The sequence below is a fragment of the Misgurnus anguillicaudatus genome, chromosome 3 (assembly GCF_027580225.2).
Source record: "Misgurnus anguillicaudatus chromosome 3, ASM2758022v2, whole genome shotgun sequence".
Taxonomy (NCBI): domain Eukaryota; kingdom Metazoa; phylum Chordata; class Actinopteri; order Cypriniformes; family Cobitidae; genus Misgurnus; species Misgurnus anguillicaudatus.
The window spans coordinates 39,624,433-39,640,439 of record NC_073339.2 but is presented as its reverse complement, the minus strand read 5'-3'; the positions used below and the strand labels follow the sequence as shown (position 1 = coordinate 39,640,439).

The following is a 16,007-nucleotide window of genomic DNA, read 5'->3' as shown; positions in this document are numbered from 1 at the left end:
GAAAAGTCATACAAGATTGAAAAGACATGATGTAGAGTAAATAATGACAGGGTTTTCATTTATGGGCGAACAATTCCTTTAGGAATCAATGAAAATGGTGAGAAAATGAATATCGGATGAAAACCAGCCACACACACAAGGCTTGATCTCATCTCAGATCAGTGAATAGAAAGCCGTAATGCGGTCTCCCAACCTCCAAATACAACAGTGACAGATGCTGTGAGGAATATGTGTTATTTATGCATTCGTAAAACATGACAGAAAAGCCCAGCTGAAGACGAAAGTGCAAAAATGAAAAACTTCAATGAATGTCAAATGAAGTTGGACAGGAGAAAGCGAAAGGACAGAATATACAGTATAGCAGTATATTATAAAAATATCAAAATCTTTGTTTTTGTAATGTAGCCAGCATGTATTGCAAAATAGCTCCCTAAGTTTAAATCTCGCTACTCAGGATGCACCCTGATTTGCATAAGCTGCCACGTTATACATTTATGCCCAATTTATAAATGTAAGCAAAACTTGGATGTGTATGGTGGTTGTCTTGGGCTAAACCGATTTGACACGTCACTGCAGCCTTGACAATGGTGACGCTGAACTTCATTGTTGGGTTACCATGACAACTGACTGACTGATATTATAGAAAAGTTGCTCCAGAACACCAATTGCACTACTTGTCTGCATCAACATATGAGTAACTATAAGCAAAATAAGAGTACTAATTAGCATATGTACATGTACATACATGTAGCTCATATAATATTGTAGCGCAGTTTGTGCTGAACGCAGTGTTATGAGACTTTTGCCATTAAAGGAATAGTCTACTCATTTTCAATATTAAACTATGTTATTACCTTAACTAAGAATTGTTGATACATCCCTCTATCATCTGTGTGCGTGCACGTAAGCGCTGGAGCGCGCTGCGACGCTTCGATAGCATTTAGCTTAGCCCCATTCATTCAATGGTACCATTTAGAGATAAAGTTAGAAGTGACCAAATACATCAACGTTTTTCCTATTTAAGACGAGTAGTTATACGAGCAAGTTTGGTGGTACAAAATAAAACGTAGCGCTTTTCTAAGCGGATTTAAAAGAGGAACTATATTTTATGGCGTAATAGCACTTTTGGGAGTACTTCGACTCGGCGCAGTAACACCCTAACTCTCTCAGTATGAGAGGGAGAAGGGAAGCGGACTTTTCAGGCGAGTCGAAGTACTCCGAAAAGTGCTATTACGCCATAAAATATAGTTCCTCTTTTAAATCCGCTTAGAAAAGCGGGGCTAAGCTAAATGCTATCGAAGTGTCGCAGCGCGCTCCACCACGCACACAGATGATAGAGGGATGTATCAACAATTCTTAGTTAAGGTAATAACATAGTTTAATATTGAAAATGAGTAGACCAGTGGTTCTCAAAGTTTTTCAGCGTGCGGCCCCCTTTGTGTACGGTGCATTACTTCGCGGCCCCCTAAAGAAAATTTATGACAAAAAACAGTTATAGAACTTCACATTTTAATTAAACAAAACATTAAATTATACAAAGTAATGATGCCTTATTTTTTTTTTTAGTTTAATTTCACAGAATTTATGATAAATTAATGTATTTTATAAAATGTCATAAAACTGGGGCCCCCTTGGCACCATCTCGCGGCCCCCCTGGGGGCCCCGGACCCCAGTTTGAGAACCACTGGAGTAGACTATTCCTTTAATATGTTTAAAGCAACTGAAAAAATGTAAGAGCATGTCAGAACCTCTGCCAGTGTCCCAAAATGGTTGGACCCCAGAGAGTTAAAAGAATAGTTCAACCCAAAATGAAAATTATCCCATGTTTTACTCACCCTTAGGCCATCCTAGGTGTATAAGACTTTATTCTTTCAACCAAATATATTCAGAGTTACAATATATTAAATAATATGCTCTCACCTTTGTAATAGTTTTGTTTAGTGGCCCATTTGTAAACCTCCAAAAAGTGCATCCATCTATCAAAAACAAATTCATACCGAGGCGAGGGGATTCTGCAAGAAAAAATATTTATATCTCAACTTAAATCTGTTGTGAAAGCGCATACGCCGTTGCCAGAAGCCGGTGATTATAGTTTATAAAGTTTGAAATTGTTATACAAAATCCCATTGCTTCACTTCTGAAGACATTTAATAAGCATCGAATTACATTTGAATGATGAATGTGCTTTTATTGGAGCTTTGAAAATGGGGCACTATCCAATCCCGTTACAAAGCTAGGAAAAGCCAGAATATTATTTAAAGTCTGTTTCTCAACCTATGGATGTTTTTCATCGCTAAAAGGGAGTTTGGGAACTTACAGCAGAGCACAGATGACATGTTTACTCGAGACAGCGCAAGCTAGCACGAAGGTAAAGGTAATCTTTTACATTATAGGATGACGCTGGTAGTGACGATTCTCTCAGACCAATCAGTGATCTACAGTTTTCGCATCGCGTTTAGGTATCAGCTTGGGTCGCTTGGAACCCCGACTGAGGTGGTATGAAAAAAAGTATTGGGGACTACGTGCTGCACCCAATGGAAAAGCCCCCGATAGTAAGCAGACCGGACCCAAAACATGGGGTACTAATGGCACTTTTCCATTGCATAGTACCCCAGGGTTTAGTTTAGTTTGGGTCGGGTCAGCTCACCTCACTTTGGCGTGGTTAGCTTTTCCATCGAGTTTAGTATCACTTCGCAGCGGGAGGGATTATAGGCGTGTCGTTATATTTGCGCTGCTAACTGCTGTGACATCATACAAGTGAGAGCGTTGTTGTATATTCCCATACATTTATTTCTTTCTCAGTCCACCACAAAATTAAAATTGGCCACCACAAACAGATGTTTGCACATCGCGTTTATAACTACCTCTGTCTCACATGACAGTTTCTGTTCAAACGCCCGTGGCGTCAGCTCCAATGAGCCTCATTGAATTGCATTTAAGCATATATAATGCGAGCGTGCATGTCGGGAATGTGCCGCCACAAACTGCAAGTATGGAAAAAAAACTGTTCTGGTGTTCCTGGTTCTCAACCTGTGGATGTTTTTCAGTGCTAAAAGGGAACTTATAGCAGAGCACAGATGACAACATGTTTGCTCGAGACAGCGCAAGCTAGCAGTAAGCTAAAGCTAATCTTTTAGCGATGCCGCTGATGACAATTCTCTCAGACCAATCAGTGATTTACAATGTTTTCGCGTCAAGTTTGGTATCAGCTCGGGTCGCTTGGAACCCCAACTGAGGTGGTATGAAAAAAAAGTATTTGGGTACTACGTACTGCACCCAATGGAAAAGCTCCCAAAAGTAAGCTGACCCGACCCAAACTAAACCAAACCAAACCGTGGGGTACTATGCAATGGAAAAGCGCTATTACAGAACTTAAAGGATCTAAGAGGGTTTTTTTTGCCAGATACCACAGCACACCTTCAGAGGTCTAATAGAGTCCATGCCTTGACAGGTCAGGTCTGTTTTGGTGGCAAAAGAGGGGCCCAAACAAAATATTAGGCAGGTGGTCATAATTTTATAGCTGATCGGTGTCACAATATGCAAGTCGATCGCGACTTCCTGTTCACACGGACTTAAATATAACTCTGATGGTGTTAATAAAATACAGGTATGTTCCAATTTTTATTTTGGGGTGACCTATTCCTTTTTTAGCTGCAATCATTAAACTTTTGCCTCTTTATTGCCATTTCAGTTTGAACATAAAACTGCAGTTTACTTTGTATATTTAGGTTTATGTGTATTAATAAACAACTGACATTTCACTTGACAGCTCAACTTATAAATCATTATTATACGTGTACTGTTTTGAATTGTGGTAAGATAAGAAAACGGTTTTGAACACTGAACTTGCTCAATAACTGATTATTTATTTTTAGCCTTAAAAAAGTTACAAATTGCAGCTTTTAAGTAAAAATAAAAAATCACACTCGACATCATATCCTTTACCACTGCTGACAGTATAGCTAATTTTGTAAGTCTGTCTATTCTCAGGACCTGCTGATTATAGCTGGGTGTTATTTTTCAGAAGTACAGTAGCCTGGAGAACGCAGCCAATAAGAAGGATTTTCTCTAAAGGAAAAAAAAACAATGTGTCGTGCATTGGAGGTAAAGTTGCTGTCAGTCAGTTAAACAGTCTCAGGCACTGTCAGAATGGTGTTTGACATGGTGTTGGCACGGCGTGGTTTCCATCAAGCAAAGAGATTAGCTGCCCTGAGCCTGTAGAAATGATTGTAGGAACAATGTAGGACACATGCAAGAGTCTGTAAAGCATAGGGGTCATTCAGAGAGATCGGATGCAATAATCTTAATCCAGTGTATACATGTGTAGTGTGGGAGATTATGACATGTGGAGATATTAAATTTGTCTCTGAGGAGAATCCATTATCATAAGCCTCTAATAAATCCATCTGAACACACAACATGAGAGATTACACACACACACACAGAGAGATATAGAAATGGAAAATCAAGCCAGACAGAAAAGAAGGACCGGGCATATTATTTTTTCCTGAACTCTGATTGGTCGATGGGTTTGCACATTATAAACCAGTAGGATACTGGATATCATGCTGTGTTTATGAGTTTATCGTCAGGATTTCTCATTAACTGTAAAGGGTCCCAAAACCATTCCAAAATACCAGAGATAATGCTTATTTATATTAGGATTTATATTATGGGTGTTTTTATGTGTATTTTGCACAAAAATGCACCAAATGTGAATTAGAATAAGAAATATGTGCATTGGGTTTGGCTGCATTGTGCGAAAAAGAAAAAGAAAGTGTATTATGGAGAAATAGTAATGTTGGCTATTTTACAAAAAATATAATTTTATATTACTTTCTCTCTTTTTCAATTTTCAACAAACCTCTAGTCCTATGACCTCAGTATTACAATACGTCAAAGCATGCAAACTGTAATGCAACTGTAATGTTGGCTATTTTACTGTTGCTGTTTATGTTTGTCTATCTAATAAATACAACGGAAGTCATTTTATAACCAATATTTATGCTTGTTTTCCAGCAAAAATAACTAAATCCTTCCCACAAAATACATTTACATGGGGTGTCTAAGATAAGAGCTTTTTTCAGAGAAAATTTGAAGAGCTAAGATGCAAAAGCCACTAAACTGAGATAAAATGAGATGAAATGAGATAATGATATTAACCGAATGCCCTTGGCATGAATTATACGTTCATCTAATAGCTTTAATCCCATAATGCCTTCAGAAATATTGGGTTGTTGGCAAAATCAGTTAAACAGCACAATGATCAACGCAATCTCATGGAATTTCGTGATATAGTCACGAAATTTTTGATTAATGAATTTGTGCTACTGACACAAATTCTCCCTGTTTTTCGTGCCTCAGGAGCACGAATGTCTTTTTTGTGGCACACAGCACGAATTTCTAGAAACTGTTTTTTGTACCAGTGGCACGACTTTCTGTATTGTGTAATTTTATATTTACTTTTTCACTGTTTTGACCTATTTTTATACCATTGTCGCTTGAAATTAGGGTTAGAATCACTTTCTACGACATCCTAACCCAAACCTCAACCCTAACGCCAACTCCAGTCGAGAATTTTCCACAAAAAATATGTTGAAACCAATGCATAAAATTATATCCTAACGCAAACCTCGAATCTAACCCTAACCTTAAGCGAGAATGATTTAAAAATAGTAAAAACAATGAGAAAACAAAATATAAAATTATGCAATACAAAAACTGTTTCTAGAAATTCGTGCTGTGTGTCACAAAAAGAGGCATGAAAAACAGCGTAAATTGGTGTCAGTAGCACAAATCCATTAATCAAAAATTTCGTGACTATAACATGACTTGCCATGAGATAGGGTAGCTTTGATTTAGTAGCAAAGTCCAAAGTGCAAACAAGATGAATTGGGTGAACGATGGCATGCGCACGTTGAGGTGCAAAAGCTTTTTACCAGGTAAAAGGTGATATATTAGGATACTGACAGAATTTTTGAGTCTTTCACCTTTATTTTTTTTTTTTAGAAAGGAGAGTAACGAGAGAAATTTGGTTTTTGCATGTACTTGGAAGGTTTTGCATCTAAACCAGGGCTTTGAACCAGATTTTTTCCCAATTTGTTAGTTCCGACAGAAACAGTATTTTAAGGTTTCCGGGACGTACAAATAAGTTCCTTAAGTCTCTATCTTGTCATCAAACATTAAAAAAGGCTACATTATGTAAGTGGCATAACTGTAATTCTGACATGCCTACATTTGTTAAGTGTACTTAAACACACACACAGACGGAGGACGAATTCCAAACGGGGCTTCGGGAAGAAGATGCAGCATAAACAGTTGCTCCACATAAAGTGAAAATGACGTTGTTTTTCAGTGCTTTATTCACCAAATGTATTTTAATGGACTACAGTATGAGACACAGTAGTGCAACTCTCTCTCAAGTTTATACATCAAGAGTTCTAATCTTTGAAGGTCATAGGGATAATCACGTCTGATTGGATTTGGACCGGACACATTCAACCGCATGTGCGTCTGTGCGTACAGAAAAACTGCTTACTTTAGCACCTTTTTGTGGTTAAATTGTTTAAAATCACTTAACTGTTAAGATTTGCAAGCCCTTTAAACACGTGCAAATGATAAACTTTCACCCTATTTAAATGTGCGTATTAATCAGCCCAGTCTCCTGAAAAGTGTAAAACTCGTGCAATACATACGCCAAATTCCACTTTGGCGTGCATATGATACTCAAGTCCTTCCCATTCACTTAAACGGTGCATCTTTTTTTGTCGTTTTATTTATTGGTTTCTCAATTGTTTCGCTTTTTTTACCATTTTCGCTTGGGTTTAGGGTTAGAACAACTTTTTGTTATATAAAAATGACATCCTAACCCTAACCCCAACTCCAAGCGACCATGGCATAAATATGGACAAAAACATGGAGAAACCTGTATATTAAATAACCTCATTAAGCAAATCTAAAATCTGTCCCTAAACCCAAGCGAAAATGGTTAAAAAAACAGAAAAAATTGAGAAACCAATAAATAAAACGACAAAAAAGATGCACCGTTTAAGTGAATGGGAAGGACTTGCGTATCATACGCACGCCAAAGTGGAATTTGGCGTATGTATTGCACGAGTTTTACACTTCGTGCTATTTATACGCATCTTCAGGAGACTGGGTAGGTATTAATCCGCAAATCGCATGCGAGCCGAACCGTTGGTCGTGATCTGTACGGGTCACGGATCAACTGCGATCGGTTACACCACTAATTAGTATTAAAAAAACAAACATCTTGAGATTTTTGGTAGCCTACAATATTAACCACTTATGATTGAGCATTAGAGACTTGGGCTTGAGTAGGCTACTTGCTGGTGGCAAGCTTCTCATTTCTCAGATGAGTCAACGACGACCGGAAGTGAACTTTACCAAGTCATATTACACAGAAATCTTGTTAAAGAAAAAAAAATAACGGTATTAACTGGTTACCATTATTTTAAATAAACGATTCTGTTCCGCAACATATCTTTTTTGAAAGTTTCTGGTTTCGTTTCTGTTCCTTGCAAAACATCAAAAGTTTCTGGTTTTCGTTTTCGTTCCGTGAACCGGTTCAAAGCCTTGATCTAAACAATTCTTTTTATGAATCAAGTATATTTTTCTTACCCAACTTGAACTTTTTCTTGTTTGGTGACTCATCAAATTGTGCATTCGCTGAAAAAAACAGGCTTTATGCACCTTTTGCTTTTAAAACAAATTCATCTTGTTTTAAGGAAAGTTTGATACTGGAAATAACTGAAAAATTACATTTTAACATGACTCGAAGGCAGTATAAGAGTAGTAATCTGAAAATCTGAAAAAGTTCACTTTATAATTTAAAGTGTAGAGAGATAGAGAAAGAGAAAGAGAGCGAGAGAGAGAGAGCTTTAAGAGTTGACTGGAGTGCCTTACCAAGAGAACCACGATTCCTCTTGTTTACTGCTCATCGGGTCACACAGAGAAAAGAGAAAGAAAAAAATAACAAGAAAAAAATCATTCTTCTTATCCAAAATATCTCATATAACCTCAAAACTACATCAACCCCCTGTCGCTTATACCAAACCACACCTGCCGTGGTTTTACCATTTAGCAAAATTATTACTGCGTAATTACAGTATGGGAATTCGCTGACCCATAACCTGGAAGCACAACACTTACTGCCGCCTGCATCTGATTACCTAACCAAAACAAAAAGTGCAGAAAGTATGAGTTATATCTGCTGTACTGCACATTTTATCATTCAGGTAAATAATATGCATACTAAACATTTGCATACATTTGCATCTCCAACTAGTGTGCTCTTATTGGTTCTTCATTTGTTGCACTGCAAGAATGGGAACCAAAATTTGGGACACACAACGGCAATTTGTTAGCTGTCTCTGCCAAAGTCACAAGGTTACCAATTGTACCTTACACACTGACAATCTGCAAAAACTGCACCACGATTTAAGCTAAAGTTGGCTCCCCATTTCATCTCATTGCTGTCAAGGAGCGATGTTTGAGATATTGAAAAGATCTCATTTGTGACTTCTCTCATTTCTTCTCCCAGCCATTATTTTTCTAAAAACTTGACGAACAAGAACAAGGGCAAAGCAGAGAGCGGGCGATGAAGTTTCAGGGAAGAAGATGATGAGGAGCAGAAGAGAGCGGGGACAGACGAAAAGACAAGAGAATCAGAGGATGAAAGAGGAAAACAGGACTAGCAAGAGAGAAAGTGAAAATGAAAGAAAGTTATGAAAGATTTACATCATCAGGAACTGAAAGAGGAACCCCAGCAGCATCAGATTTATGAGAGAGAGATGGAGAGAGAGAGAGAGAGAGAGAGAGAGAGACATGGATAATTCATACACAATTTCAGATTCATGCATGAGCAAAAGTCACACACATGCATATAACTACATGCAAGATTTGGATTGAAGTTTGATCATCTGTCACTCTTAATCAATGGATCTGTAATTGAACAGCAGAAGGTAAACTACCATGAAATAAGCAGATGAACCCCAGCGGTAAACAGAGAAGATTTCTCCTTTAACATATCACTTGCCATTCCTCAATATTTTCAGTGTCAAAGAGCATCAACTCAAATCTGTTGGTCTATCGACATCAAACTAAGTTTCGTTGTTGTGTGAAATGCATCTTTAACAGAATCAAAATGGCTTTGAGATTTAAAAAAAAATATTAAATGAAATAAGAAAAAGCATTCCCTCAGTCAGTGATAGTTTATGTATTTAAAGGATTAGTCCATTTTCTTAAAAAAAATCCAGAAAATTTACTCACCACCATGTCATCCAAAATGTTGATTTCTTTCTTTGTTCAGTCGAGAAGAAATTATGTTTTTTGAGGAAAACATTCCAGGATTTTTCTAATTTTAATGGACTTTAATGGACACCAACAATTAACAGTTTTAATGCAGTTTAAAATTGCAGTTTTAAAGGAATCTAAACGATCTCAAACGAGGCATAAGGGTCTTATCTATTGAAACGATTGTCATTTTTTCAAGAAAAATAAAAAATATGCACTTTTAAATCACAACTTCTCATCTTCCTCGTGTAATTGCGACATCGCAAGGTCACGTGTTACATATGTGAAATGCAAATTTGTGGACCATTTTATTATATTTTAAAGTGATTTTTTGTCTGTTTTGCCTTTATTAACAATGATTAAGGAGAGGACAGGAAAGTACAGGGAGGAGAGAGGCGTATTGGATGGGTCGGGTTGCCGAAAGTGCGAAAGCACTACATGTCAGAGCGCTGCCCACTACACAATTGGCTTCAACTGGACCATTTTAAACAATAAACTGACACAAAGAAATTAATTAGGATCATTCCACATACAACAACGCCGGAACGGTCCTCTTTTCCGACACTTGCAAACACTGGAGTGGTAGTTTCGCATACGTCATCCGTGACCTCTTGACGTGATGATGTATTACGTGAGGTCGCACTGGCGTGTCACAAGACCGGAGGAAGACAAGAAGTTGTGGTTTGAAAGTGCATATTTTTTATTTTTCTTGAAAAATGACAATCATTTCGCTAGTTAAGACCCTTATGCCTTGTTTGGGATCGTTTAGAGTCCTTTGAAGCTGCATTGAAACTTTAATTTTAAATTGCATTAAAAGTGTTAGGTGTTGGGGTCAGTTAAAGTCCATTAAAATGAGAAAAATCCTGGAATGTTTTCCTCAAAAAACATAATTTCTTCTCGAACTGAACAAAGAAAGAAATCAACATTTTGGATGACATAGTGGTGAGTAAATTACCTGGATTGTTTTTTTTTTTAATGGACTAATCCTTTAACATAACTCTACAGTACACAAGATACAGGGTGGGACAACAGTATCTTTAGCCGAATTAGTGCTACAACGTGCTAACAAACTTATTTAGAAAAGCTTTTGGGTAAAGTTAACCAGTCAGTCAGTGGCTGTGGATGGGGCTTTGTTTGTGTGACATCACATTAACAAGAGAATCAAAACAGCATGTTTAATGAGATTTTTGTCCATTGTAGGGTGGTTGTGTTCACACACTGCCAACACACATTTATGTCCAAACACCTTGTGTATGTGGATTTTGCATAATATGGGCACATAATATAACACCTGGCACTAAAATGTGTCTTTTATGGCAAATTGTTTAGATTACAGGGGTATGGTTTCTGGATTCATGACTACATACATCGCTCACTAGATCAGTGTTTAAGAAAAACATGCTAAAACTGTCATGTAGCCTTTCCTAATTCTTTTCCTTTAAGCACATCACAAATTCCAGCAGAATTCTCAGCAGTTTTAGTGAGGTACCTCGTGTGTATGTGTATGTGTGTGTGTGTGTGTATGTGTGCTTTACCCATCGAGAAGATTTTCATTAACAACCGACACAGGTTTATTGATAGCGAGTAGGTGATCGAATCGGCCTTTAAACAACCGAGCAACTGCGAAAGACTAATGCAGAATTGTGTGGAAAACTAAAGAAAATAAAGAGACAGAAAGTTGGAAAAGAAAACAAAAAAGGGATTACAAAGAGATCTTTCCTCCCCCAGTGCACACCAGCACCTATTGACCCTCTCTAGTTCCAGTGTCAATCACCTTAATGAACAGGAGCGAGGTAAACCGAGGCCAAGTAGGAAAGAGAGGGGTGCCCACTCTCCGGGCGTAATTCCTTGCAATTTTTCCACTTACCACCAAGTGAAAAACACCAAGGCGGAGCTGCTTCTTGCATTCGTCAGGTATTTCACACACTCAACAATAAACCGGATCATTCACAAAGCAGATAGAGGTGAGAAAAATAAGTACAGAAGTATGAAAACCTAATAGGACCTTGTTTGTATCACTTAGTGGAATATAGCATGCCTGAAAAAAGTTCTCAACCAATCAGATTCGAGAACAAGAAAGTACTGTTGTATAATATGAAAATAAAACCTTTATATGTTCAATATTGAGGATTTCAACAGGCAAGGTTACTTATTACAGTAATTCTTTTATATTTAACATGTGAAAATTAAACAAATTAAATGTGCAATGTCCGAATACAGTAGATCTTAAGACGCAAAGAGTGACAGTGGGCTTATCCTTCAGGCTTCCTGGTGTCTGAATGAATTCATAAGAGTTGGATCTCAGCGTTTCCCTTGGGAGTCCTAACAGACTTAGCTATTAATATACTTTCAGGGCTCATTTTAATCGAAGGCATCTCACTGTTCTGTCTGCAGAGATCTTTTGATCATGCCAAGAATGCCGAAGGAACGCCAGTTAATTAAGAAGCGGGAGAGGAACTTCACACATCATCTTTGAACACCTTCAGTGAATGGCAAATTGCTCGATCAGAAATACTTGAAGGATCCTCACCTAGATTTTAAAAGTTTGGTCCTATCAGTATAGTTCGAGTTTCAAAAAACGTCTTTTAACTTTCGTTTTTGATGTGCCTGTTCAAAACTTTTGTACAATGAGCTGCTTTCAAATTGTTTGTAAATTAATTTCCCTCTTAAAAAAGTGCTTCACGATGCCATAGATAAAAGAACCAATGGATTCATCAAGAACCTGGATAATTTACCCAAAAATGAAAATTCTGTCAACATTTACTCACCCTCATGTTGTTCCAAACCTGCATAAATATCTTTGTTCTGCTAAACACAAAGAAAGATATTTGTAATAAAGCAAGAAGCAGGAGCATTATTAATTTCCATAGTAGGAAAGAATATTATTACAATATTAAAACATTTTTCTTTGTGTTCAGCAGAACAAAGAAACTTAATACTTATGTGTTGTTGGGGATGCTTTCATCCACTAGAGGGTTTTTTTATCTTAATTTGGCAACAACTTTCTCTCTGTTTCAGCAAATTGAATGATTTTTGGTTACAAATCTTATACTTACATATATTTTAAGAAAATGCTTTGAAATAAAAAAAACAAAACTCAACGATATATGTGGGCAAATTTACTACCCTTTCGTGTTGTTAGTGGATGAAAACATCCACTAAATTACCCCTTAACTGTCGCCGTCCCGTATACGGGACACCTGTATTTACTTTAATATTGTTGAGGTAAATGTTAATCTATCACTACAAACTATATATTGTTGGAAAGGTCTAAGCCTCTAGAATACATATGTCAGCAGTGTTTTATAAAATAAATTATGATGGGAGAGTAATTGATTAATTTATGAAGAGAGTGCGCCTCAAAACATTTATATCCTGCTAAATGTCACTGTCTTGGCAGCGGGGCGCCTACGTTTACTTCAGTGTTTTCCATGTGAATTCTTATCCAATCATGACAAACTATATATCATTGGAAAGCTCTAAGAGTGTAGTTTTCATATATCCTCACCATTTTGGGAGAATTATGACGTAGTGAGACTCAGTTTCTAAAATGTCACGGGCCAACATGTAGGCCCAATTTAATTTTGCATATTTATAACACTAAACCCCTACTCTAAACCTAAAAAATCTTGATAAACTATATATCACTGGAAAGCTCTCAGAATGTAGTTTTCATATTTCAAGGTCATCTGATGATTGAAATAATGTAGTGACAGTTTTTAGTTACATGACCCCACCCCCGATAGGAATGCATATTAATTTTAAATATTCATAATTCTAATATCATATTATAAATCTTCAAAAATGTTGACAAACTATATATCATTGGAAGCTCCAAGACTGTAGTTTTCATATTTCAAAACATTTTAGCAGTAATAATAATGCAGTGACAGTTATTTATTAATTTGCAGCAAGAGTAGGCAGCAAACCGTTGACACCTAGTGGCCTTTGTTGGTAAAACGACAAACAAAGTCACACAAACCTCATTTTTTGTGATTTTACCTTGAAAATTGAATCACAACAACTTGAGACTTATGGCTTCATTTTTGCATTATTTCTTTTTTGAAATATTTAAATTTTTATAGTTTTATTTATAAAATTAATATGTTATGAAATTATTTTTATTTATTAAAAGAAATTTAAACTGCTATAACATTTTTTCTGTTTAATATTTTCATATCCAGAAAAACCTTAAATTGTCTTCTTTAAAACAAGACCAAGATTAGGCTTCTAGACCAAAAAATGCCAGAGTTATATTAATTTGAAGGTGCACATCAAATTCCCCCCACACATTAAAAAGGGTAGGGTGACAGCGTAGGGGTTAAACGGCTGTAAAATGTATCAGATGAATATTTTTCCTTTTTTTTTTATAAATCTGTTAATCAACCTAAGTAGCCTACTGATCAAAACTACCAAATCTTTAAAAAAATTCCATGATTTTAACTCTTTAATTGCCAAGTTCATAAGTGGTGTCACTGATTTGGGGAAAAAACACACACAAAATGACCGATTTTCATTATAAAAAGTGATTGTAAACTGGATTTTTTTACCTAAGATTGGTAAAAACATTGGCTTTGATGCATTTTTAGTTTTTGTGTAGCATCAGTTTTTATTTTTTTCTCCCTCATTTATTGTTAGTGGCTGTTTTTAGCCCATTGACTTCCATTATAACCACATTTTTGATTGCAGAGCATCTTATAATCATGCATTCTTGAATGTTTGAGGTCAAATTTGTCATTTTTACTGTTGATCACCATGTGGCACTATTAACCCTATAGTAGCCCTGTGCAAAAACACAGCTCTATGTGGTTTACGAGAACATGAATAGTGTATAATGACATGTTTATTATGCTATAAACGTGGTTTACGGGGACACAGAGAGTGTCCCCATAAACGGAAAAGCTAAAAAACATACTAAATGGTAGTTTTTCATACAGTAGATTCAAGACTGGCAACAGGTTTTTGTGACATTGGGGTTAGGGATTGGGGTAGGTTATGGCAGTGGTTTTCAAACTGGGGGCCGCAAGATGGTGCCAGGGGGGCCCCAGTTTTATGACATTTTATGAAATACATAAATTTATCATCAATTCTGTGTAGTTAAACATAAGAAAATAAGGGCTAACCAAAAGCACTTTTGTATAATTTAATGTTTTTTTTATTAAAATGTTGAGTTTTAGAACAGTTTTTTGTCACAAATTTTCTTTGGGGGGGCCGCCAAGGAATGCACCGTACACAAGGGGGGCCGCACGCTGAAAAGGTTTGGGAACCACTGGGTTATGGGACTAGAATATAACAGTTTGGACAGTATAAAATGCATTGCGTCTATGGAGATTTCCCCGTAAACCACATACACCAACATGCGTGTGTGTGTGTGTGTGTGTGTGTGTGTGTGTGTTTCCCAAAATCAGTGACACCACTTATGCACTTGGCAATTAAAGAGTTAAAATCCTGGATTTTTCATTTCAAGATTTCAAGATTTTGGAGTTTTCATCAGTACGGTTGACTAACAGATTTATGATTTTATTTTTTTTGAAAAAAATATTCATCTGATACATTTTTACAGCCGTTTAATTTAGTGGATGTTTTCAATCACTAACAACATGAAAGGGTAGTAAATTTGAACAATGCACAAGGGTTAAACAGGTTTGTAACAACTTCAGGGTGAGTAACTAAAGACAGAATTTTCATTTTTTGGGTGAACTATCCCTCTAATATCCGAAGAACCTTGCCTTTAAAAAAAAAAAGGTTATTTTTGTTGGGAAAAGATTTTCAGATTATAAAAAGCTAAGAAAGAAATGCTTCTTCTAATAACCTTTGACTGAATGGCTCTTTGAAGAACCAATTATGGTTCTTCTCTGGCTTTGCTGTGAAGAACCTATTAAGGACCTTTATTTTTAAGAGTGTATGCAACAATTTACTTAACAAAAATATAGTTTAACCAATGATTTATCTGTAAACAGCAACTCAGACTAATGTAATACAAGACTTATTAGGGCCCGAGCACCGAGGTGCAAGGACACTATAGCTCTTTAAGGAGTTATTATTATTATTAATATTATTATTATTATTATTATTATTATTATTATCAATGTACTGTAATACAAGCAATCTATATTTCATACAAAGCCATGGATGAACGATAAAAAAATGTTGCCTGTTGGAAGTAGTTGATTTTTTGTTATGTGTTTGGTATAGTCATGTTTACAGGTACCAATCCAGCTTCACATATCAAACATCAAAAATCTTCTGATGGGCTGTGATTTTGTCATTTTGTGTAACATTTTGCTTTTAGTGAAGGACAAAAACATTTCTTCAAAAGCATGATGGGTTTAAAACACACACCCGGTCAGGACACGTGTACGTTTTGTCAAGGTAAATACGCAACAGTACATACATTTACAATCCACACTCTTTAAAAACGATTCCTAAAATGTCTTTACTGGGCTGTGTGGTTTCATAAAAAACCTTTGATATCCACAAAACCTTTCTGTTTCACAAAAGATTCTTTGTAGTGGATAAAGGTACTGCAGACTTTAAAAAACAGAAATGGTTCTTCTGTGGCGTCGCTGTGAAGAATCCCTTTAAACCCTTTATTTTTCAAGTGCACCTATTTCATTGCTTAAAATGAAAATAAAAACAACGTTATTTTGTGTATTTGGTATAATACAATGTGTTTGCGTGGTTTATTGTTA

The 16,007-nt window shown here is 36.3% G+C and overlaps 1 protein-coding gene across 3 annotated transcripts in view; it reads right to left on the bottom strand.

The window, feature by feature from the left end:
• The window catches only part of sdk1b (sidekick cell adhesion molecule 1b), a 373,118-nt gene that overhangs the window by 156,275 nt on the left and 200,836 nt on the right, over window positions 1-16,007 (bottom strand). For 2 of the 3 annotated variants that reach the window (XM_073866164.1, XM_073866162.1), the window contains exon 7: window positions 7,927-7,953. The exons of the other annotated variant lie outside the window; for it this stretch is intronic. In XM_073866164.1, coding sequence (XP_073722265.1) covers window positions 7,927-7,953 — 27 coding nt within the window. The remainder of the gene's footprint in view (window positions 1-7,926; window positions 7,954-16,007) is intronic. 3 annotated transcript variants of the gene reach the window in all.